Source organism: Amblyomma mixtum, chromosome 8 (genome assembly GCF_055824585.1).
Source record: "Amblyomma mixtum isolate Tamu chromosome 8, ASM5582458v1, whole genome shotgun sequence".
Taxonomy (NCBI): domain Eukaryota; kingdom Metazoa; phylum Arthropoda; class Arachnida; order Ixodida; family Ixodidae; genus Amblyomma; species Amblyomma mixtum.
Genome location: NC_143019.1, coordinates 71,386,947 through 71,411,293, shown reverse-complemented (window position 1 = coordinate 71,411,293; position 24,347 = coordinate 71,386,947). Strand labels below are relative to the sequence as shown.

Here is a 24,347-nt window from a genome sequence, read left to right as displayed (position 1 = left end):
TACAGCCACCTGTGCTGCTGCTTTGCCACTTCTCCACCAGTCCCTTGTGCAGCGCGGCGAAGCCTGCCATCGAACGGCACAGTTTGGCGCTAGGGGGTTCAATACATCCGTTTCATGGATACATTGCATGCACTTCTCAAAAATATTTATGAAGAGTTTGATATAGCCAATAATTCGCAATATCTCTGTTCGTTATATCGAGGTTTGACTGTATCCAACCTGAAAACTTTCATGTGAGAGCCATAAACACACACACACACACAAAAAATCAGCATGGAAGTGACAGCTCTGCTTTAACCTATTGCTTTTTACAGTGATAGCAGTCCCAATCAAACTTTTATCTTTAATTTAATATTGGTTCTTACGGATCTAAAGAAAGGCTGAGATCTGGGCGAGTTGGTATGCATTCATACTGGTGAACAGCTCAAAAAAGGCGGGACAACAACAAGACAAGCGCTGTCTTGTTGTTGTCCCGCCTTTTTTGCGCTGTTCACCAGGATGGATCTAAAGAACCTCCTTTCAGTAACGAAACAGAAGCCTCAGCAAAACTGGGAGCAGAATAGCATTTGCAATTTGTTCGTCCGCTGCTTTCTGCAAAGAGATCATACACAAAGCATATGTGAGGTATGCGAGTTCTGCAGAGACATGATGGTTTATTTTTAGAATTGTCGCTGATGACAGGCTTTTGGCGACTCATGTCAATAACTTCAGAACGGAACCTGATGATAATGTGTGTGTGCGTCATGCTCTACACTGTGAATGAGACTATGAAGACTTCAAACTTTATATTATTCATTGCACTGCATTAAGATGTCTTCCAAACATCTGCCTTAAGATGTCGTTCAAACATCTACATTAAGACGTCTTCGAAACGTCTGCATTAAGACGTCTTTCAAACGTCTGCATTAAGATGTCTTTCAAACACCAAAGCAGATCAGAGACGGCAGCAATAAAAGCAGCACAGGAAACTTAAAAGATGGCAAACTGCAGCACATGCTACAGTCTTGCTGCATGGGATGATGTGTCCTGTCCAAAAAGTTCCAGATACTTGTTTCACTGATGACGGCTAGACACGATGAGTGACATCAAGTGCCCCACCCTCCTGACCAGGCAACACAACAGTGCTCTTCGAGACGGATTGAAACGAGCCGACAGAAGAGTAGAAAAGATGAGAAGGAAAAGGACGGGGGCCGTCAGGATGGGAGCCGCTCTGGCGGAATGCGTCGTCGACCGTCGGCTGTGCCGTCCCCTTGGGGAGAAGGGGGGCCCCAGTGAGCGCCACCTTCAGGAAGGGTTCTTCAAGATTCGCTTCTGGCGGAAGTCGTACACGCGGCGGCAGAAGAACACCATCTGTGGATCCATCCGCCCTGGAGGCAGCCTGTCCCGCCGGCTGTAGCCATCTTCTTGATCTGGCACCACCGCCATTGGCGGCCGCAGTCCTTCTTCAAGCATCTTCGTGCGTGCCCGATACCTGCAAAGAAGTGTCCAGTGCAAATACCTTTCAAGCAAAGGCTCTGTGCGCTGGTCCGATTTTGAAATACTTCCTCTCGGTCAAAAAGAAAGAAAGGGAGGTGGAGTAAGAGAGACTACGCTTCATTGCCTTACAGCTGCCTCCACAGAGATCCAATATACGCGTGAAGTGACACTTCAAGAGTTTGATTTCCTTGTGGAGTGCATCAAATAACAAATCCTTGGCAGCGAGCCACACACTTCTCCCAACATGCAGTTGGTACATTAAGGCTTGAAATGAATCCCAAATCTCAGAAACAAGTTATCTTTAGTACCAACAGAGCTGAGCCATTTTATAAAGGCATACCCTCAGTGAGATTTCTGCAAAGTGTTTTCAACTGCTGAAATGTGGCCTATCTACGCGATTAAAGCACCAAAACTCTTGGTACTGCCCAGCTTCCACCTAGTTATTGAGTGCTCCATGAATTTACCACATCGTGCGGTCATTGCTGCCAGCATGGGACGCCTCAACAGGGGCCACACACGTGGCCAAGTTGCACCACAAAACCTCGTGCACAACTTGCCGCTCACCTGCAGTACTCGGCAAATGTGAGGACATAGCACTTGTCCTCAATGCAGGCGACGCTGTTGGCGTCGCGGTGCTTGGAAGCGAAGATCTCGTCCTCCATGTGGTGGGACTTGCGGCCCTGGTCCGTGTGCTCGGGCCGGTAGTACCACAGAAGGCTCATCATCATCTCCCCGTCCTCCGCATTCTCCCACAGGGCAGCCACCTTGGCCACGAATGGCAGGTCTATTTTGCGCGGGCCCGACCGCAGCAGAACGCAGTCGCGCACCCGTATGACGTCTCCCTCCACATGCCGCATGGCCGGGAAGCACAGCCGGAAGCGCGGAGAGTCCTCGTTCTGTGCAGAGTACGGAGAAATCATTCTGGAAACTAGGCACCGCAATGCACAAAAGAAGAGATGCAAGAGCATGCAGGGTTTTGGTTGTCTGGCTTGTGTGTTGCCCATGAGGCAGGAGATGGAGAGCAGTGTAGGGAACACACGACGACAAGAGATAATAGTGAACTTATGCGCCGGCCTGTTGCTGTTTGCTGATTTGATTTATTCGGGTTTAACGTCCCAAAGCGACTCAGGCTATTGGGACGCCATAGCGAAGGGCTCCGGATAATTTCGACCACCTGGGGTTCTTTAACGGCCACTGACATTGCACAGTACACGGGCCTCTGGAACTTCGCCTCCATCAAGACTTGACCGCCGTGGCCGGGATCAAAACCGCATCTTTCAGGCCAGCAGCCAAGCGTCGTAACCACTGAGACACCGCGGCGGGTTGTTGCTGTTTGCCTTATGTTTCTTCATCTCTTGCTTCAGATACAAACTGTTCAATTTATCAGGCTTAACAGACTTCACCTTATAGGGATCTTGCTGTATGCACAATAGGCCTAGATGTCTGAATGAACCAATGCCACAAACAGGGGGGGAAAAAAAAATAAAACCGGCTGGATGTTACCGTCATGAGAATGCGAATTTCAGCAACAGCTATGGCGGAAGTCAAGTGCCAATGCCACGCTGTCTCTGGGCATGGTGCGGGACGTCTGTTATGTTTAAACACTCAGTCGTGGTAACTCATTCATGTCGATTGGCACTGTCATCGGACCAATCAATGACTGGCATTCAGACCAGACAGCGCGGTGCATTGTGGTGATGTTATGCGTGACATCACTCCATTGTGACCAATCAGCATGAAGCATTACATCTGGTGTGTTACACCAATGACGCCAACGCCACACAAAATGGTAACATGGCCTTAACAGCTGTCGCCGTAAAAGAAGAAGAGCAGAAAGAAGCACTCACGTTCATGACGACCACCTTCTGAATGGGCTCCCCATCCCAAGACCACCCGTGGGCAAACTTCCGCCGAGGTGGTCGCTTGTTCAGCAGCAGTTTGGGGGGAAGCACTACAATGGGGGTCTTGTTAGTCTGCAACACAGCCGAGCTCTTGGCCGCCACAGCACTGGACACAGCAGCAGCCGAAGACTGCGCTTTCTTGGCAGCAGCTGACTGTGAGACCGAACCGTTCTCCTTGCGTGGTCTGCTCTGCAACTGAGCCCCCACTACGGTGTGTTCACTACCTGTGTCCTCACTGTCGTCGGCAGTGTTCGTCACAACGGCACTTTTTCTGCTAGCCAGATCTGTTGCAGCTACTGTGGATAGGGCTACAGAAACTCTGTCCACTGTCCCAGGTGCCGCTTTCTCTGGCTGAGGGGCGTCTTCTGTCTCGCATGACAGCCTCTGCTTCTTTCTCTCTGGAAGTCTCACAGCGGCCACATGGTTTGGCAGGGTCTTCTTCACACCATTCCTGGCGGTCGGTAGGCACACCTGGAAGTGAGAGGATGGTTGGAAAAAAATAGAGTGCGATGCGAGGAATGCAAGGACAGCAAAAAAAAATGGTGAAAACAATCATCTTTTCAACCATAAGAAGAACACTGCCACTGATTTTACCGGTTATTTTAATTTTACTACAGGAATAGTAGTCAGAAAAAAAGGCATGCTTGAGCCTGGGCCTTACTTCATTTCTTTTACCATCCTATGCCTCTCAACAGCAGCAGCAGTGACCACACAATATTTCGCACTAAAGGAAAAATGGTGTTCGCATTGAACTGATTCCTCTTTCTGTTCCTAGGCTTGAGAAAAGTGGCTGGTATGCTTCCACATTTGTTAAAACTAGATTTCAGTCTGAGTTCTAACTTACACTTTTAAAACACACCAACACTGGCGAGGTGCTAATGCAAAGTCTGATCACTACAGTAAAAGTATGTTCATTTGACCCTTGTTATTTGACGCCTGTTGTTTGACCCTTGTGGAAGACTGTCCCTATGCACCCACACCTTCCAAGCCAAACCATAGGCCTGCACCTGCTTTCAAATCATGCCTCAGTGTACCGCACTCCCTTTGATTCAACTTGAGGCTCTCTGATACCCTACAAGGTAATCTACAACTTCCCATGCAACATTACACTGGTGCTGCTGTCAAGAATAATGGAATATATTACCTTCTCCACCTCATTTGCCTTCAGCAAGTTTCGTTTCACGGCCTTGGCTGGGCAGGACTTTTTCTCTGTTGTTCTTTCTTCTGCAGATGCGGTCCGGCTCAGTTTTTGTTGGGCCACCACTGCTCCAGTCTTGGCTTGTTTTTCCGCCGCCCTCGGGCCCTTCTTCAGAGGAACCACAGGCTCGACTGCCGAGAGGGTTGTCTCTGGCTGCAGCGTTGCTGCTGTGGGCTTCGCTGGAGGAGGTCTGGGTGCCTTCTTTGTCAGGACTAGCGGCTCGGCCACCGACAGCTGTGCCTCGGGCTGGAACGGAGTCGTCCGAGTAGCTCCGTTCGCACCTCCATCCTTGCCCGGTGCCTTAGAAGCGTCCGAAAATTCGTTGCCCTGCGATGGCGACTTGGTTTCCGGCGGTGTGATGGGCTCCGACTTGGGCACGGCCGCTGCAGACGCAGTTGCCGACATCTGGTACGAGTCGGTGGTCGACGGAAGTGGAGCCGGGGGCGGAGCCACGGCCGAGGATGATGCTGGGGGCGGGGCTGTGGACGCGCTCGCTGTGGGTGCCGGCTGGAAAGGGGGCGGCTGTGTGTGGTAGGGACTGGGTCGGTACGGTGGGTAGGACTGCGGAGGGGTGGGTCCGGGGGCCCCGCCCCCTTGTGGGGGCGGTGGACTGCATGGCATGTGCTCCGAGTAACAGTGTGGGGGAGGAGGGCACAGAGGGGAGGGGCAGTGCGCTGGAAATCCGCCGGGGGGTGGAGCGGGGGGCACGGGGGCGGGCCGGTGCTGGGGGTGATAGGGCACCGGTTTGTGGATGAGGCACTGGTCATGCGGCGCAGGCTGGATCAGGGGCCCTGCCGGCTGGTAGTAGCCTGGCACTGGAATGAACAACAGAAAGGAAAATTTCAGACACACACCCCCCCGGGGTAAGGCGAACAATCACTGCTAGGTGGTTCACGAAATGCACACAATGACGACGCCATGCACAAGTGCCACTGCCACTTAAATGCCCCTGAACAGTGTCAGCGCTTGTGCTTTCTCCTTCTTTTGTCCAATCTTTCGCGTTGTTTTAAGCATGAACCTTCGCAAACAAGCCCAGTTCGCCACACTAGTGCAGTTTATTTCTTCAACATCGGGCCTTTTCTCATCTCTTGCTTTTCGTGCTGTTCGTAATCCTACACTGTGCACAATGCCACTGAAAAGATACAAATAGCGAGAACAGTTTTTAATGACTGAACGAGCGGATTTGTGGCTGAAGGGAAATGTACTCTGCACCACGGTCTGGGCCAGGGCCTCCAGATCGATTTTGGCTGCCGAAGTTCACCTTCACTGGAAAGCGGAGACTAACGTCCAGTGGCCGTGCCCCTGAGCGAGCAGCTTAGTAATTATGAAATTTACTTGCATAATGTGCGCATTTCTTTTTCTTTACTATAAGGCTTCAAGAAGGGGGAGCGCAAATGATACGGAGGTTTTGCAAACATGCCTTCAAACTCTACAAAGGTCCCAAAGTGCGAAAAATACCATATATAGCCGCCTATATGTTGACCTCCCAAATGGCAACTCTCTGGCCCCAAAAGATGAGTTGACTCCAAATATAACACGACACAGGATTGGCACGGCAGCACTGCTGCACGTGGCTGCCAAATGTGAGTGAGTGATGTAAAAAAAAAAAACCAGTAATGTGTAAATAGGTTCCAGTAAAGAAAAGTCATTGTGCACCGTTTACCTGACTCGCTCGCACTGGCAGTCGCTTTCCAGTACGAACAGCTGCGAGAGCTAACCAGAGCTAATTTCCTGTAACCTCCAGAGCACTCGTCACACCAGAAACCGAAACTACCAGATCGGTGGCTGTTCTGTTAGGCGCTACTTAGCCGGGCCGCATGTGAAGGCGCCATTTTTATCTCTTTGCATCTCCGTTTGCCTGTCAGTGCTGGCTTTGCAATTGTAATATTAAGCATTTATTGCTTTGGGCTGCACATGCGCCCTCATGCCGTCACGTATGGAACTAAGTGATGTGGGTCTGGGGCGGGCATGGGGGGAGGGACGTCGTCTTGCATTTGGAGTGTACTTTTTTCTGGCCAGCGAGGGGTGAGAGTTGTGTGATTGACTTGTATGCGGCAGTATACCACAGTACATAGCATGTTATGTGTAGAGTTTTCTAGGGATGCGTTCATAAAACCTCCATGTAATTTGTGCACCTCCTTTTCGAAGCCTTAATTCAAGGAAAAACAAAAAAGTGTGCAAATTACGCGAGCAAATATGGTACCTCCCCGCAAAATGGCGTGGCGAAACATGCAACGATACAATGACAAAGCTAGCATTCAGTGCCAAATGCAGATAAAAGGCAGTGCCTTCAAATAGGGTCTGGCTGACTAAGGACATACCAAACAGTAAATGGTTTCGTAGTTTCAGAATCCAGTGCGTGCCAGGGGTTACTGGAAGTTCTCTCTTACAACTATTCATCCGGGAAAGCATTTACCGGCAGGTGTAAGCTGGGTAAACGAAGCGCAACTAGATTTCCTTTTTTTTTTTAACTGTAACCAATTTATTGACCAATCTACTTTTTGTTTTGTTTATATTTTTTTACACATGGAGCTCCACGTATCTTGCTGGGCAGGGGTATCGGCACGGCGCACGTGCTACCCATGGCTCGGGGGGGGGACTCTGCTAGACACCGCATATGGGTCGCCGGCGCATATAGTAAGTCACTCTCGCCCAAAACAACCAGTCGTGCTTGCTCCCCGCATGCATCAGATAAGACTTCGCTTTGGCTTGGCTTTGGCAGTTAAATCTTAAATGCGGTGTCCTCTTGCCACACGTCTTTCCAGACTGCACATTGCGACGCGGCCTCGCCAATATTCCCAAGCCTTCCCTGCACACACACCCATGCATACTGGTGGTGGTCTGGCACAGCAAGGAGCGTAAAACAAATGAGTACAAGTTTTTTTTTTTGTAAACTCAGGTAATAAATTAGGGACGTGCGAATTAAATGAGTAAATACGGTTTGCCTTTGTGCTGCAGAATCAGACATGTGGAGAGGATGACAACACCGCCAACGACGTGACACCAAGAGAAGTGGGCTAATATAATACAGCTAGAGCTGTAAACAGGGCTCAGATTCTTCTTACAGGATGGTCAACCTTCCCATATGTAGTACAGTTGAAGGCGTGCCGTTCTAACGGACTGGAGTACTCACCGTACTCAGCCGGTGGGTATGGCACCCCGTGGCCGTAGTGGGGGACTGTGAAGGCGCTCCCATAGTGCCTGTGCACGGGTGCCCCACCCATGGGCATGACGTGGTTCACACCGTAGCTGGGGGCTGGGGTGGAGCTGGCACTGGCCGTGGGTGGCGGCATAAGTGCTGCAGCAGCTGCTGCAGCTGCCATGGGCGCTGCTGTCAGGGCTGGAGGGTACGATGGGGGACCGTAGTACCTGCACGGTCAAGAGACAAAACATGCGTCTAGAGTCCGAATGTTCCGCGTGTGCGCACATTCACATGAAATACCGCATTTGCCTGAGTAATGAACCCACTTTTTTCCAGAAAAGTTGACATAAACTTGTCATAAAAGTTGACATAAACTTGTCATAACTTGGCACTGAGAGGACATAGTAGTAGCGCTAAAAACAAGGACGACAGGGTAGATAAAGATAACACAGGTGCTAGCACCTGTGTTGTCTTTATCTGCCCTGTCGTCCTTGCTTTTTAGCGCTACTACTATGTCCTCTTAATGCAAACACCAACTAGCGCAGCTTTCTGCCTTAAATAAACTGATTTGCCGGTTGGCTGAGTGCGACACAATCGAGGACAAGAGAGGGACACAGGACGAGCTCGTTTGTCACGCGCTAAGCCAACCTGTAAATCATGAATCACCAACTGGCCCAAAACTCCACTTTGCTAAGGGTCATTACGTGGGGAAGAACTTTTTTTGCCAGAATCGAAATTTCACATCATGCCCCCGCCCACATGTCCGTCACCCATGTTCGTGTCGCCAACGTTTAGAATCATTCGCTTCAAAAAGGTTGTTGCTTTATCATTACGTGATCTAACAATTCTGTGTCAGATGATGCCAGCCAATCGCTGTACACCGGCCATAAAGTCAGTGGCATATTTTTGATACATGAGGTTAAAAAAAAGAATTCTTCAGACAAAAGTGGGCGGTGGGTTGATTACGAGCAAATACGGTATACATTTATTCTCATAAAATATTCCCCACCTTCACACATCAAGCTGATCAGTAATGATGGTGGTTAATGCCAAAGCACCATGGCTTTTTTGTTCACAGCAAGCCTGCAGTGATTGGTTTTACTGTAGTGCAGGGCGCACCCATAATTAAGGCCCCTAAGTTTCCTCCAATTCCGCGAAAAATAGCAAATTTTAACAATCTTCGTGTAACTGCGTGTTGGCACCCACATACTTTTTCTGATGATATTATGTTTGTGCACATCAGTAGGAATAAACAGAATAATGGGTATGTGATTAATTTAATCGTATGAATTCTCTTTAAACACAGAATCTGGCAACGAATGAAGTTCTGTTGGTGCCTTGACATGTTTGCTCCTCCATCCATTCAGTAAAGCAAGCGTGTCAACAGCAATGTGCCAGCATGCTCATGTGGGATTTAAGTCATGATACTGGTGCCTATCGAAAGCAATATCACTGTATTTAAACAAACATAATGTGAGTTTTTGTTGTTGTTTTTTACTCATCTGTTTCAGAAAGCACTTTTTGTTATAAGTGGACACAAACTAAGAAAAATAAATTATTATTTCCCCTGAATTATTTTTTCCACTGAGATATCAAGCTCACACATTAGGCTTACAGCTGCTAGAAAAGGCCAACTTCTCCACAACCTTGGGTCATTGAGGCTAAGCATGTGACCGCAGAATATTGCAGATCCTTTATTCTCACTCCGTGAAACTGAAAACTTTCTACAGCAGAAAATTAAGGGTTGCACCTGTAATATCGAATGATTTAGCGCTTGCAACCTTTCCTGTGAATGTCATGTTTGGTACTGCCAATCATACCGGAATTTATACAAAGAGCAGGAACAGCGCCAGGAATTTGTAGTGGGGTGGTATGGAGCAGAGGAATTTCAAATTTTTTGGGTCGGTGTGAAGCCCCTGTGGCTTCGTGTAGCCTGGAAATTTTAGTGTGGATGGAAAATTTGCAGTGTGGTGGCCACCACCCCTCGCTTTCGCAATTGTCATCGACACAAAGCCGGGCAGGCATTCAGCCAAGCAATACAGACTGGTCTAACCGGTGCTAGTTTCACTCATGATTTCTGCCAAAGCCACATGCCATAATACCAATCACCTTTCTTACCAGTCAGGTTTCCAGCTCACTAGTCTGCATGCATGTGATCACCTCCACGGGGCAGTATATTGTCTCAGAACCATGCCACAAGCTATGGGGTGCTGATTGATGGTCCAGAGCTGCTTGATGCACACCACATCTCACCACAAGGCTGTTTGAGCTTACTACAAGCGGTTGCACCAAAAGATTGATAGGATGGTTACCACTGAGTAACGTGAAATTCAGTGATAGTTACTAAGGCATCTATATTTTAAGATATGTTGAGATAAGGAAAATGAGAATGACTTCATATCTGCATAGCTTTAGAGCGTCTCTTTAGTTTTCCAAATGTAATTGCTTTTTGATTAGACATTCTCCCCTGCCTGCCACTCTAGTAGTACGGAGCCACCGATGAGCCTCCCCTCGGGCTAGCCCGTTTCGCATCAGTTGCCGCTGATATATCTTGCTACGTTCCTCCGTTCTCACCAGTTTCTCCTCCTTCCCAGGTAACCACCCTACGGATAGTTACTGTCGTAACTATCCTCCAGTTACACATTCCCATGCTATAGCAGTACCTTACTCCTGCCACTGTAGCGCTCCTCTTTCCAGGATAACTATTATCCTGCTGGTTCCCATGGCAACCACTCCCATCAGTTACGCCGACGACTACGACGTGCAACAACGCACTACTACTACAACGCAAAACCCAGGTATGGGCACTTAACAGCTGTCGCCGTAAAAGGGAGTCCATTTGTTTTCCTGCTCTACGGCCCGCCATCATTACACTTATTGTTGCTGCCTGTGCAGGCGCGGGCGAATGTAAGGAAAACCATGCTGGACCCCATTGTTGACGAAAAAAAATACAGGAAAAACATAGTTCACATGGGAACGCCCAGTGCCCCTCCAATAGCAACCCATATATCTCCCTCTGAGCCTGTGGTCACGCCCACAGAAATAACCAAGGACATAACTGCAGATACAACCACTGATGTAATAGTGAAAACAAGGGCAAACATAACCAAAAATATATCCAGTGAACATATCTGATGAATAAAGCTGAAAACACAACTGCGAACGTGACTAGCAGTTGCATTCATGAACGTAACTAGTCATAACAAGAGAACATAACCAGCAAACTTAACAAGCAAACATAACCATGAACGTAATCACAGTCGTACCCAAGGCCACACCAGCGGTCATATCCCTGCCCATACCCTGGTGCCTGTGGTCCCAACACTGCGGGGTGGGATGGGGCAGGGCTGGGCGGGCCGCTGTAGGTCGTCTGCATCTGCAGGCAGGTGGCCTTGGTGTGGTAGTGGTAGAGGTGCGTCACCCCCTCCTTCTCCCGCCGCTCGTCCTTCACCGCCATCTCCTTGGTGGTGTTGATGCGCACTACCTCGCGGTACTCGCTCACTGCCACCGACGAAGAGGAGGACGCTGCCGAGGCGGCCTCCGCGGCGGAGGCCCCCTTGGCATCGTTCTTGCGCGGCCGCCTGACTACCTCGCTGTGCGGCCCCTTGGCTATGCTGGGCAGCGCCGGCACTTCAGCCTTTTCCTGCAGGGTCTTGCGAACGGTCTTCGTCTGCACCGAGCAGACGACAATCTCCTGCTGGTGGTGATGGTGGACAACCTGTCGAAAAGCGCGCCAGGCAAAAGTTCAGCACTTCACAAACTGATGTGTTGTATCAAAGCTGTGATGACACTCTCCTCAATGCAATGAGCAATAACCAGAGTGATGTCTTTTTTTTTGTACTATTACATTATCAAAAAAGAACCAAAATCCCGACATGAAACTCGCTCAAAACTGACTGGAAAGATTTTAGGAAAACGTGATGCTCCACCCTGTTTCATATCAGTTTCACTGCGTTGTTCTATCCAGTTAAATTCGGATATAACAAAACTGGGAAAAATCCTACAACTTTTGTTACATGGAGGTTACGGCTGCATCTAGTTTTTGCGTGAAAACTCAAAGCGACGGAAGTCAAAATGAAAAATGAATGCGGATGAAATAACCCAACAAACACACCCACGATAAACCGCCATCACTCAAAGTTTAAACATGGAGAGAGATTTCGCGATCGCGCTGATAAGGCAAATGCGGTCACAGCCATCAACTGCCACCGAACCCAGGCCGCTATGCGCGAGATGAGGAGAGTGGAAGAGGCAGGGGGAGTAGGAAGCACCTGCCTCTTTCCGTGTGCTCAGCCCTCGTAAAAAAAAAAAAAGGAACATGCTAACTGACTGGCTGTCAGTCGTCAGCCGTAGCCCCTGGAAACGGACTTTTCGTCTCGTGTTGCGCCATCCCAGCTTCCGCCGAAGTCTGCTGTCGGCGCCTGAATCGTGCGAGCAACCAACCTAGTGGCAGCATCGATAGGCGCGCGCTGCTCGTCCCGGGTGTTCTTTGCGACATCCTGTTGTTTTATGCTGCTTTGGACATGAGCTGCTGTAGTGCCACTTGGTTTTATGCTAAAGAAGCAAAAGCTGCTGAGACTGATGTGTTTGCCAAGGAGAGGCGCCGATCACACTGGTCCACGGCGTGCCGCATCAACTGCGCTCGCTCATTGCAACGTTCCTCTCATGGCGGTTAGCGTTTTTTTTATCGCCACGAAACTTGGGTGCATCGGCCATAGTTCTAGTATGGCAGAACTAGTCAAGGAGAGCTCGTTATATCAAGGTTGACCACTGCAACACCTTCATTATATGGAGTTCGCAAATATAAAAGCTTCAGTGGGGGCCGCACTGGGGAATCAAGAAACTTGGTAATACCGAGGAATTCGCTTCACGGAGGTTCGTTACATCAAGGTTTAGCTCCTGAAGCAGGAAATAAAACGAAATGTAGGCCTGTGCGTTCACATGCTTCATTGTTATGCCTGAAATTATTCCTCTCAGCCTATGTGAAGCTATGATTTACGAAAAATAGAATGCTACAGCTCACAGCAATGGAGGAGACTGACTGCAAGACGCCACCCTAGATGACCACCTTACATGAAGCTATTATTTATGACAAATAGAATGCTACAGCTCACAGCAGCAGAAGAGACTGACTGCAAGGTGCCACCTTGGATGATCGCCTTTGCACATGTGGTTGCATGGCAAATAGGGGAGGAAAAAGAAAAGCACCTTAAGCTCGCATGAAGCTGCTGACGAAGATGATGTTGACGAAGAGGATGAGGGAGATTCCTTGTCGAACTTGCGGCCGGTGCTGCGCTCACGGCTGTAGCTAGCTGCCATGATGGCCTGTGCGTTGAGGCTGGCCATGCGCCGGCACTGCCGCGTGTCAATGATCTCCACGTCAGCGTCGAGGACATCACGCTTCCGCTTGATCACTTTGCGGGCGACAGGTTTCTTCCGCCGTTTGGTTCCTGTGGCTGGCAGGGGTGGGGACGGGGGCGGTGGGGATGGGGGTGGCGGAGACGGTGACGACGTGTCTACCCTCAGCGGCACCAGGGCCTTGCAGTCCTCTGGCGCATCGTCTGCCTCAACGATGGCTGGGCGGCTCTCGTTCTCGTACAAGATGTGCACCTGAAACGCACAAAGGTTGAAAATGAATGCACTGATCTGTTCACCCCCTCTTGGCCCAATCTTTAATGCACCCAGCTGAATTCCAAACTGCTTCACTAATTCCAAAAAGAGAAAATTAGAGAAACTTCCTTGCAAGACGAGCACAGATATTGCTTTCATGTAATGAAAAAAAAACTGCACACTGAACAACCTGCAATGAAGGCACATTTAAAGAAAAAAAGGAAATTGGCATGTACAGACAGCTGCACAAGCTTCCAGGTGAAAATCCGAATTGGTCCTACTGATCTGAACTGGTTTATGGAACAATTCCCAGTAGAAACCAAATGGTCCCAACTGGGAATTGTGCCCTATGCTAGGAAGGAACCAGTAGGATTTTCACCCCGCAAACACACAAAACATGCAGATTTTCCTTATAGCCTTGGCAAAAATCCAGAACATGGGACAGCGCTGTGGCGCATTGGTCAGTGTGACATATATGTAGCACCCCTAGCTACTCCAAGCTACTATTTATGAAGATAGATCGCAACTTGTTGTACCTTGGCCATAGCATTGAGGCTGGCGACTCGCTGGACGCGGGCCGTGGGCCACTCTTCGACCCCCGCCATGGATGCCAGGAAGGCGGGAAACTTGGGCCGTAGGTTGGGACCGGGGCTCGGCACCGCCTCCACAGCCCGGGCACCAACCCCAGGCATCGGTGGGGCCGTGGGGGCAGACCGGCTTCCCCGCAGGTCGCACTGCGATGAGAACGAGTCACACAGGCCCAGGATGCCCTGTGTACGGCCACCGCCCCCTTTGCGCTTGCGCCCAACGCGCTCCCCGTTGTGCCTTGCGGGTGGCTCCGGCGGCTTCCGCTGTGGCGACTTTGGCTGGGGCTTCGTTGGCTGTGGCCGTGCCTTGGTCTGCAGAGTGCAACAGAACACACCAAAAAATGTAAGCAAGACACACCATAATGTATTAATTTTACTTTGAGAAAGACAATCACCCATGCCAAAGCCCTTAGCATGCTTCACCGTATGTAGCCCCCTTGCATGTGGCTTTCACCCAGGCTTTTGGAAAAAGTAAAAAAAAAAAGATTTGGGGACTATATTGGGACCACTATGGTATCTACTGTTGAACCACCCTAGGCACCACCTCACCTCAACCCTGTGGTGTCATTAGAGACCACTGCGTATACCTTTGGCTCGCCTGTCCAGCAGTCTCGCCGGAATTTTTACAGAGTGCAGAGTGCCTCATTCCTCCTCTTCAAGACGCCAGATTTGAAAGGGATATGGCTCCCATCAGCTAATAATGTTCTACCTTATAGAACAGAAACTTTAACCCAGCATACTCGTCCCAGAATACTCTTTGTATAGCACAGCAAGCATCTTTGCTGCACTATCTCTCAGCGTTTACAGGGCCACTACAGTTACCATGGCAAGCTTAAAGGCTTGTGCTTTCGGTACCATAATCTTTGGAGATGTCCACTAATGTTCAAAAAGAAATGAAAAGAGGATCTTTGCACCTCCAGCAAACAGAAACCTCCATATCAATGTGCATTCTAAATGATAGCATAGATACACTTGAAGACTTCCAGTACTGGACAGAGATACGGTACGCCAGAGAATGGCTTGCATGCAGTTGTCGCTTGAAAGAGCATGGTGGCTGAGGTATACATCTGATGGTATTTTCGAGTGGCGCCAATAGCGGACCAGTTGGCACCAGTCGACAGGTCCCTATCCCTCTTTGCACTGTGGTTCAAGATGCAGTGCAAGATGCGAAACCTCAATAGCGCACGGCACAACACTACTGCTGTACAATGGATAGCTGTTTTGAACATGAAACATCGGAGATAGAGTTTATATCCTGTTAAAAGACACAGACATACGTGAACACAGTCCAACAGAATTGGCTGCAGTCAGAACATGCTACTTACTGCACCCGTGGACAACTGCAAAGAAAAAAAACACTACGGGAAAAAGTTGAGAAAACCAAGAGGGGATTTTGGAAGAAGGACACACACACACATTGTATCGCTAAACCTGGGAGCACTGTGGAAGCTGCTTCAAGGAACAGCCAATCAGTGTGTGAATTAACACAGCTGTTAGAACATATGGTGCGGTACAGGTCGACTTGCCAAATCTTGAGTTTACTGGGACTGGTCGGCATGCGCACCATGCCAACCAGGCGGCCATGAGTGAATCAGAGCCACTGGACAAGTTTTCATGCGCCTGTGGCGCGACCTAGTGGCGCACCTTGGAGTTGCGGCGCGCTGGCAGCGGCGCCGCCTTGGCGCTTTCGCTGAGCCGCCGGGAGGGGGCGCTGCGCGAAGACGTGCCCCTAGCGGAGGAGGGCGAAGAGGTGGCCGCCGCCGGTGGGGCGGCAGGCTCCTTCTTGGGCCGCTTCAGCTTGCGGCCGTCGGACCCCTCCGGCGCCGGCTGCGAGCGGCGGTGCGACGCGTGCTGCTGCCGGCCGTGGCCGCGCTCGCTCATCGCGGCCCCTAGTGGAGGGCGCCGGCGGAAGGGCCGCTCAGCGCGGGCAGGCGGAAGCACCGCAGGAGGCTCCTTCCGGACGCCGCCGAGCCCATATCACCACCACCGACACACCGGGGGAGGGACACGCACCACCACAGCCCTGCGACCAGGAACGGCACGACACGTGAGACAACGGGACAGGGAGACAGAGCCACAAGTCAGACACCACGTACCACTCTCAGGCATAACACACACATGCCCGAGCGTACACTTGACGGAATTAATGCACACACAGACACGGGAAAGGCATACCAGGCAGAAGTGTCTATTCGAGATGACAGAAGAAACGGCTTTGTCATCTCACGTACGTCACCAAAATACGGAGGGGGAGCGACGGGAATTCCTTCACCGCACTGCACAAATTTCTCCGGGACGAGGAAAGAATGAGCTGCAGAGGAAGCTACCCTTTGTAAAGGGAAGCCCACATACAGCGTTTAAAGACACGCCAAAGAGCACAGGCGCCATAGAGGATGGCATCACAAGCGAGACTAGCATATGGCGCACCTCCTCTGGTCGGACTGCGGAGACATGCACTCTCCGAACGCTTCCTTTGCGTACACGGTGCGTTGCGCGCATTTGTTTCCCGTTGATTGCAGTGCACAAAGACCACATTTCACTGTGTCTATGAGCACTTGTGCCCACAATTAGGGGTCAGCTGCACGGCAAAACACAGTTCCTTATCTGCAGTGTTAGTCGCCCATATGCTTATATGCAAAATAATACACCACGAAAACAACGGTGCCATAAAACCGTAACAGCATATATAGAAAGAACCACAACGTTACGTGCTTATGAGCATCAGAAATGAGTTGCCTCATTCGGATGAAAGGCTGCAATGGAACGTATCATTACCCGCAACCCAAAACTGCAGTGAAGCTCAGCCCCGCTGCCTACATTCACGACATCCTGTTAAAATCGGCGAACACGAGCCTGGGAGGAATTCCTAGCAGACATGACTCATCGTGAAGCAAAGATGCGGCGAGGCCTGCGCGACGGCGGAAGCAGCGGCGGAGGCATCGGCGACGGTGTCAAGTGGCCGAGTCTGCCCGCGGGTCGCCGAACGGAGTGATGCTGCGGAAGGTCAAGCTATTGCTGTTAATTGAAACACGGCTGTGTTCTCGACTGAGGTCTCGTGTTTCGGACATCCGGCGGGGGAGTATGAGGACGTTCATTCACCAGCTGGGAGACTGCGGGAAATTACTTTCCCGCGGAGGCAACGAAGGCAACGACTTGCCGCAGTGGTCAGATTGACATGGCAGTGTTTGATGACTCTGCCTCAGCCCCTTTCCATCGACCAAGCTTCGAGAGAGCATCAGCATCGCCCCCTGCCGTGGGTGGTACCACCAGTGTCCACATGTGCCCATCTGATTGGACAACGATCTCAGAACCTCATTCCCCTGCCAGGGATCTGGGGAATACGAAGCGTATTTACCGGGATGTTGTTTTGTGACCGGAGCACTCCCATCTCGAGTGTAAATATGTACAAATAAACCTACTGTACAGTTTCCTCCACGACACCATCCTTCGCAGCCGGGCCCAGCGGAGCTGAACGAGTCAGACAACCCAAGGGCCCCTCCGTCTCCAACACTGGTGACAGCTGTGGAATAGAAGCGCCGTCTACAACGATCCGAACAGAATTCCGCCGTGCCAAAATGGTGACCGCTGTTAAAGCTTTTCTTATTACTTGAACGAGAAATTAACCACGAGAAGAAATTATAAGCTCAAGGACTTTGATGTCACTGGCTTGTTTGACACAGTCCAACATTTAACAAAAACTGATTTTTTTTTTCTCAGCGCTGAGGTTGGTCAGCAGAGTAGTACAAGACTACAGTGAACTAGAAATAACTTCTAGTTCACTGTAACAGGACGCCGCAGACAGTGGCCCATTGTTGGCAACCGCTGTTTCTGAATGTGGCAGCCTGCTCCAAAACTTCGCGGAGAAGATATTTGCGTAGTTTTTCATGGACGAGCATCTAGGTAAACCTGTCTTAAGTATAAGCCTCCTATTTTAGCGAAAAAAAAAATATTAGAGCGGTTCACGGGCCTCTATGGTTTAAGTTCACGGGGGTTTAACGTCCCAGAGCGACTAAGGCTGTGGGGGACGCCGTAGTGGAGGGCTCCGGAAATGTCGACCACCTGGGGTTCTTTAACGTGCACTGACGTCGCACAGTGCATGGGCCTCTACAATTTCGCGTCCATAGAATTTCGACCGCCGCGGCCGGGATTGAACCCGCGTCTTTCGGGTCAGCAGTCGAGCGCCATACAACCACAGAGCCATCGCGGCGGGTCACCTGCTTCTATGGTACGAAAGAAAAAGAAGCTGAGGAGTGATTACTGGGTGGATATGAAATAAACTCGCCAAGGGGATGGGAGGCGGTAAGAGGCGTCACTAGTACACGGGTACATAAAAAAATAAAATAAATAACCCATTCGACAATCAATGGCCGGAAATGGCGCACAAGATACGACGCCACATTTTTCAATCAGTGCATGACCAATATAACGCTGAACTTAATTCGCAACTCTGAGTGAGGCGGGTAAGTTTCCAGTCGAGTCCTAACCTGCCGCCATTTTTTTTTTCGAATAGGTTGGTTTGTTTATGGGGTTTAACGTCCCAAAGCGACTGAGGCTATGAGGGACGCCGCAATGAAGGGCTCCGGAAATTTCGACCACCTGGGGTTTTTTAACGTGCGCTGACATCGCACAGTACAAGGGACCTCTAGAATTTCGCCTCCATCGAAATTCGATCGCCAACCCGCGTAAAGCAAAATGACGAACTCGTAGAAAAAGAGGCGCTCATTTTCGCAGCACGCGGACAAGTATGAAAGCAAAATTCAGCACGCGCGGAAAACGAATACTGCCATGACTCCCTATCCATGACCCCAACGCGAAAATATAAAATGGGTCTTTGTGAAGCCATGCCTAGTTTCAGCGCAATGGCATGCAGTGGTCGCTCCCTGTTAGGCTACGCCTCTAAAGCATACAGGGTGTTTCATGTAACTTGAACCAAGGTTTAAAAAAAGAAAACGGGAAACTGCAGCTGGGCGAAACAAGACATTTTTTTGACGTCTGAGAGTACCGAGTATTTTTTTAATGTTCTGCTAATTAGTCAACAAAGACGAATTGCACATTTTTTTAAATACAATTTTAGGGCGAAGGGCGTGTCGAAAGTTGTTGAGGGGTTCAGAAACAAACTACCCGGTTTTTTTGTACCTCCAGCGTGGTCTTTTTCTCTACATAAAAAAAAAAACACGACATGTGAAAGACAGACAAAGACAATGACTGCGCTCATGCGCTAGTTTGCGTTACTAGCATTTGGAAATGCTAGTAACGCCCACCTAAAAATATTCCAAAGTATTCCAAAGAACTCGCTATATTTTGAAACTAGGCCCACCCCAGAAAATGAATTAATGTGGATTAGTCGGTGGATTAATGCAGGATATAGGAGATTAGTGGGTGGATTAAGTTTGAAGAGTGGGTCAGGTTAGTATAATAAGCAAACCTTAGTATAAAACGTTTATAAGTTCGTATAATACCATATATAGTTATAAAAAGGCTATAGGTTAGTATAAATGTATAAATAAACCATTAAACTCCTTCGAACACTGAAGCAGTGCTACGTGCATTTCATCAAAAAGAAAACGGTCTTGAATTGCAAATGTCACGTACAGAGGAGATTCTGAAAAGACGATCGATTCGCTAAGGGCGAAGTATCCATCCGCCAACGTACACCCACAATGGACAGTGGTCTACCAAAGAATGCGCCAAGGGCTACTATATACAGGGTGTTTCACTTAAAGGTGCACTGAACAGGAATCTGAACTCGTCTTTCTGCCGCGGGAACTCAATCTGCATGTTCCGAGCATTCTTAGAAACTTCCATTTATTGCCCTGTGCGGCCGATTTCCCTAATTAAATCGAATTAACGTCCGGCTCCCGCCTTTTTTTTCGAAATCTCCCCCGTACGGTGGGCGAAGTCGACCAACGCGGGGAGTGCCTTTCAGCCAGCTCCGTGGAGGCTTTGCTTTCGCTTTATTTTGTTTTTTAGGTTTCCGTGAATAAATAGTTTAATTCGGAGATAATATAGCCCGCAGGAATAAAAATACGCGCGGACTATTTGCTTCTACGGACTACTACGTAGTACTCCGCCCACCGTACGGGGGAGAATTCAAAAAAAAAAAAAAGGCGGGAGCCGAACGTTAATTCGATTTAATTAGGGAAATCGGCCATACAGGGCAATGAATCTAAGTTTCTAAGAATGCTCGGAACGTGCAGATTGAGTTCCCGCGGCAAAAAGACGAGTTCAGATTCCCCTTCACTGCACCTTTAAGACTTCACATTTGAGTTAGACATAGCGCTTTTTTTGGCATGGCATTGTAAGCGGTGTAGTACGTCAGGATACAGCTCAGATGTGCTAACCAGCAGGTTGGTTAACTTATATTGAATAGTTATCACGCGTTAGTTGACTCCTCCTACCTTCAGCGGCGAGTTGAAAAAAAGGCGGGAGCCGGGACGTTTAATCCGATTTAAATTAGGGAGGTCGGCCGCACAGGACAATAAGTCGAAGTTTCTAAGAATGCTCGGAATGGGCAGAACGAGTGCCCGCGGTAAAAAGACGAGTTCAGATTCCTCTTCATTGCACCTTTAAGAAGCATGCACATTTCACGCGCGCGCCGCGGCCTAAGTACTGCGTTCACAACCATCATGCTTCCGTACGCGCCTTCTGCGCTCCGGTGGCCGCCGCGAGGCACAAATCAGCGTTTCGGAACCACGACTGTAGCTTGAGGATGATGATGATGATAGCGTTTTTTTTTTTTTTTATGGCGCAAGGGCATTTGACGAAAAGGATGGTTTGGTTTGGTTTATGGGGTTTAACGTCCCAAAGCGACTAAGGCTATGAGAGACGCCGTAGTGGAGGGCTCCGGAAATTTCGGCCACCTGGGGTTCTTTAACGTGCACTGGCATCGCACAGTACACGGGCCTCAAGAATTTCTCCTCCAAAGAAATTCAACCGCCGCGGCCGGGATCGAACCCGCGTCTTTCGGGTCAGCAGCCGAGTACCACAACCCCTAAGCCACCGCGGCGGCTGACGAAAAGGAGTAAGCGGCAGTGATGCAAGGGGCGGAACACAAAAAAATCGCTCGATGTGGCGTCGCTAGACCCTGTTGTACAGTCCACTCCATTCGCAATTAACTGAGCAAGCTTATGTTCAAGAAATAGCGGATGCAAAGCAGTTCTCACGACGGGCACCGACCGGATGGCGCGATATTTTCTGAAGGGCCAGGACGCCTGCGCCGAAATCGAGACAATATAGCTGAGAACACTGAAAGCAGCCGGCTTAGAATGGGAAAGCAACAGAATAGGATTAAAAGTGCAATGTAAGGGGGAAAAAAGTATGAAGTACATAAAACAGCTACTAGGCAATGTGGCGCTCGCCACCTCCCCGATTCGAAGGGATGCTACGAAGATTTGTCTGTTTTAACGTTCCGGAAAAACTCGAGATGCTGTCAAGCACTGCCGCTAGGAGACGCACCGTCCGCAGGATCCGCAGTGCGGTTTCCAATTGCTCCTATACGGACATGTGGCAACAAAACTGCCCACAGGCAGATCTGACCAGGTCGCCGAGATCAAGGCCACCAAGCGACCGTAGCCTACCTGCGCCCTTCAAACACTCAAAAGTTTACTTTCTCTCTCCACGGGATGAAGAAGCAGCGAGTCTCAAATGCACCGATGACTTATTCGGAGATTGCACGCTCGTTATCCAGGCGAGAGTATGAACGATGGGCAAACATCTAGCTTTCCTCGAAACAAGCAGCCACTGGCAAGATATAACAGAACGCCTATAGTTCGGGATCCGCTCATATTATCGCTGCGCAGCGTATACCGGCCACGGATGCTTAAAAAATTGCGAGGACACTTTGGCAACTAAAGTGCTGAGAGGCGAAAGCCAAGGACACAATGCCGTGAAGACTTCTGGTGGATGTAACGTCACACCGTTCCAGTGGCTACATCGATACCCAAATTGTACATATTTCGCAGATCTTAGGTGTTAATTACGCTTAATTACACATTTTCCCGTGTAATTTGACATAAATCCGACGTTTTCCCGACCATTCTGTGAGAATTTTCACTATGCCATGACGACTTCCGGTGGATGTGACGTCACACTGTTCTCGTGGCTATATCGATGCCTGCGCTATTTTGACGCAATTTCGATATTTCTGCCTATAATTAACTAATTAATCTGCAGTCATCAAAATTGGCTCCTATGTAAATTTTTTCCTCTTTTATCTGAAGCAACCACTCCTTTTCTCCTATCTTTTTTAGTTCCAGAGTTAACACGAGTTAAACGCTGCCAAAGGTGTGACACCCTCTGCTAACGGACGACAGTATGAGTCATTAAAAGCTTTCGCCCTAAAAAGGAGCCTCATTCGCGAAACGCGCGAATCGCGCACTGGGCCGCCGACCGCGCTGCTGCTGCGGCCCAAAACAAACGGGGAGCGGGCACGCGACGTGAACGGGATCTCCCACCGCCCCAACGCAGAGCGGAGGAGGGGGGACAGTCGGTGCGCCAGTGACCTTCCCCGGGAACGTCGTCGTCGTCGGTGGCTGGCGATCGGGGCCACCCCGCAGCAGAGGCTGGACAGGGAGAGGGCGAGGCCTACGCTCCCTTCCTCCTCTCCACCCCGGGAGCAACGGTCGCCGCGCAGCCAAGGAGGACGGCCGCCGAAGCGGACAGGTAATACACGAGGCACGCCAACGAAACCGCGCCGGCTACCGGGCATGCCGCTGCGTCTCTCAAGTCTGGACGGACTCGTCGAAAACGGAACGGCCTTTTCGTGGAATAGGGCAGACCGCGCTATTCGCAGATTCCCCAGTGGTAGACAGTGTATACATCACTGCGCCGATGTGGCACGAGTTATTGAACAAAACAATCCAACGATGAATGATTTCGCGTTACAAAACCGCACAATGACCCATCGCAGGGCGCATCGTCCCTAGGGGTCGCAGTCGTAGCCGAAGGGCTCCGGACTAGTCCGGAACGTATTCCCAGGCACCGAAGTCCGCGCACAGAGTATAAAAACCGAAACGCGGCCGTACAGAATGCCATACTAGATAAAACACTGCAACGGATTCTGCCACGGTGCTGAATCACTGCAACAGCACCATGAATTCCTCCTCATTCACGCCATTAAGTCTGCGTTAAGATTTGTTAGGTTGGTTTATCGGGGTTTAACGTCCAAGGCGACTCAGGCTATGAGGGACATGAACAGTGGATTTCTTAACGGGTCACGGCGACCAACGCACGCAGCGGTCGGGTCGTAGCAGGACGGCAGAACCAGCCGAACGAAGCAGCTCCAGCACGAAACTTCTTACAGACGCCAGAGTCTTACAGACTTCTTACAGACGCCGTAGTGAAGGGCTCCGGAAATTTCGACCCCCTGGGGTTCTTCAACGTGCACTGACATCGCGCAATACACACGGGCCTCTAGAATTTCGCCTTCAAGAAATTCAGCCGCCGCGGCCGGGATGGAACCCGCGTCTTTCGGGTGAGCAGCCGAGCGCCGTAACCACTGAGCCACCGCGGCGGGGCGTCTCCGTTAAGATGAAACCCTCTAACCAGCATTGCAAGTAGTTTCCAGCAACAAGCCAGCGAGCACCGGTACAATGCGAGAATCGAGGCGTGCGCCAGTCGATAGAGTCCGCCGCGGGGACCAAGAGAGACGAGGCGAAGGGCTCGATGCAAGGAAAACAGCGCACTCCCTTGGGCCGAATTTCTTTCGGAGCGTCGCGCGCTTTGTGGGCGCACAGGCATCTGGACCAGAAACGGGATGATACAAGTGCCGATAAAAGCGCTCGTTAACTCAGAAAGCCAATTTAAAAAAAAAATGCGTAAGTATACGGTGAAACACCCTGTGTTGTAGCGCGTTCTGCGCAGCGACACACATGTTTAACCCGTCTCTCCCCGCTTTTAGCGAAATATCGCTTACACCTATACGCCTTTCCGCCACCACGATTGGCCCACGAAGTTTCGAAACAAGGCACAACCAAAGACCAGTCGCGTCGCCTAGAAACATAATACCTTCTCTTTCAGCTGCTACTACCTGTGTTGCTCCATACATGACACCCCCTCTATCACCTGCTTTTCATAATGCATCTTTTACGCAACTGATCCCATCGTACCACCCTGCCTCTATCCTATTTTCTACTCGTGTCGTGTCGGGATCATTACGGCGCCCACCGCTCAGTGAGGCATCCACGGTATCCGCAGCCATTCCACTTGCTTATTTTATCCACAAAACAAAGACCACAACAAAATAACAAAACAAAACGCATAACATGCCGTTCATCGCTTTACGCGAAATCCTTCATTCCTTGCACCATAACAGACTGGAATAACTTGCCATCACACATAGGTACTGAGGTTAACTTACAATCGTTTCAGCATTCGTTAAAGCAAACCATGGACTAACATATTTTGTATTTTTGTTGCATTACGTGCATTTACTG

The 24,347-nt window shown here is 50.0% G+C and overlaps 1 protein-coding gene across 8 annotated transcripts in view; it reads right to left on the bottom strand.

Moving 5' to 3' along the window:
• Nucleotides 1–477: 477 nt before the first annotated feature.
• Nucleotides 478–24,347, bottom strand: part of LOC149332913 (uncharacterized) — a 333,095-nt gene continuing 309,225 nt past the window's right edge. For 7 of the 8 annotated variants that reach the window (XM_089558485.1, XM_089558487.1, XM_089558489.1 and 4 more), the window contains 9 exons: nucleotides 15,559–15,937; nucleotides 13,864–14,226; nucleotides 12,926–13,327; nucleotides 10,984–11,435; nucleotides 7,709–7,944; nucleotides 4,522–5,390; nucleotides 3,324–3,848; nucleotides 2,041–2,372; nucleotides 478–1,471 (listed from right to left, as the gene is read on the bottom strand). In XM_089558485.1, the coding sequence (XP_089414611.1) occupies nucleotides 1,285–1,471; nucleotides 2,041–2,372; nucleotides 3,324–3,848; nucleotides 4,522–5,390; nucleotides 7,709–7,944; nucleotides 10,984–11,435; nucleotides 12,926–13,327; nucleotides 13,864–14,226; nucleotides 15,559–15,795 (3,603 nt within the window). In that variant the 5' untranslated portion in view covers nucleotides 15,796–15,937 and the 3' untranslated portion in view covers nucleotides 478–1,284. The remainder of the gene's footprint in view (nucleotides 1,472–2,040; nucleotides 2,373–3,323; nucleotides 3,849–4,521; nucleotides 5,391–7,708; nucleotides 7,945–10,983; nucleotides 11,436–12,925; nucleotides 13,328–13,863; nucleotides 14,227–15,558; nucleotides 15,938–24,347) is intronic. The other variant, XM_089558491.1, reaches the window with a different exon arrangement.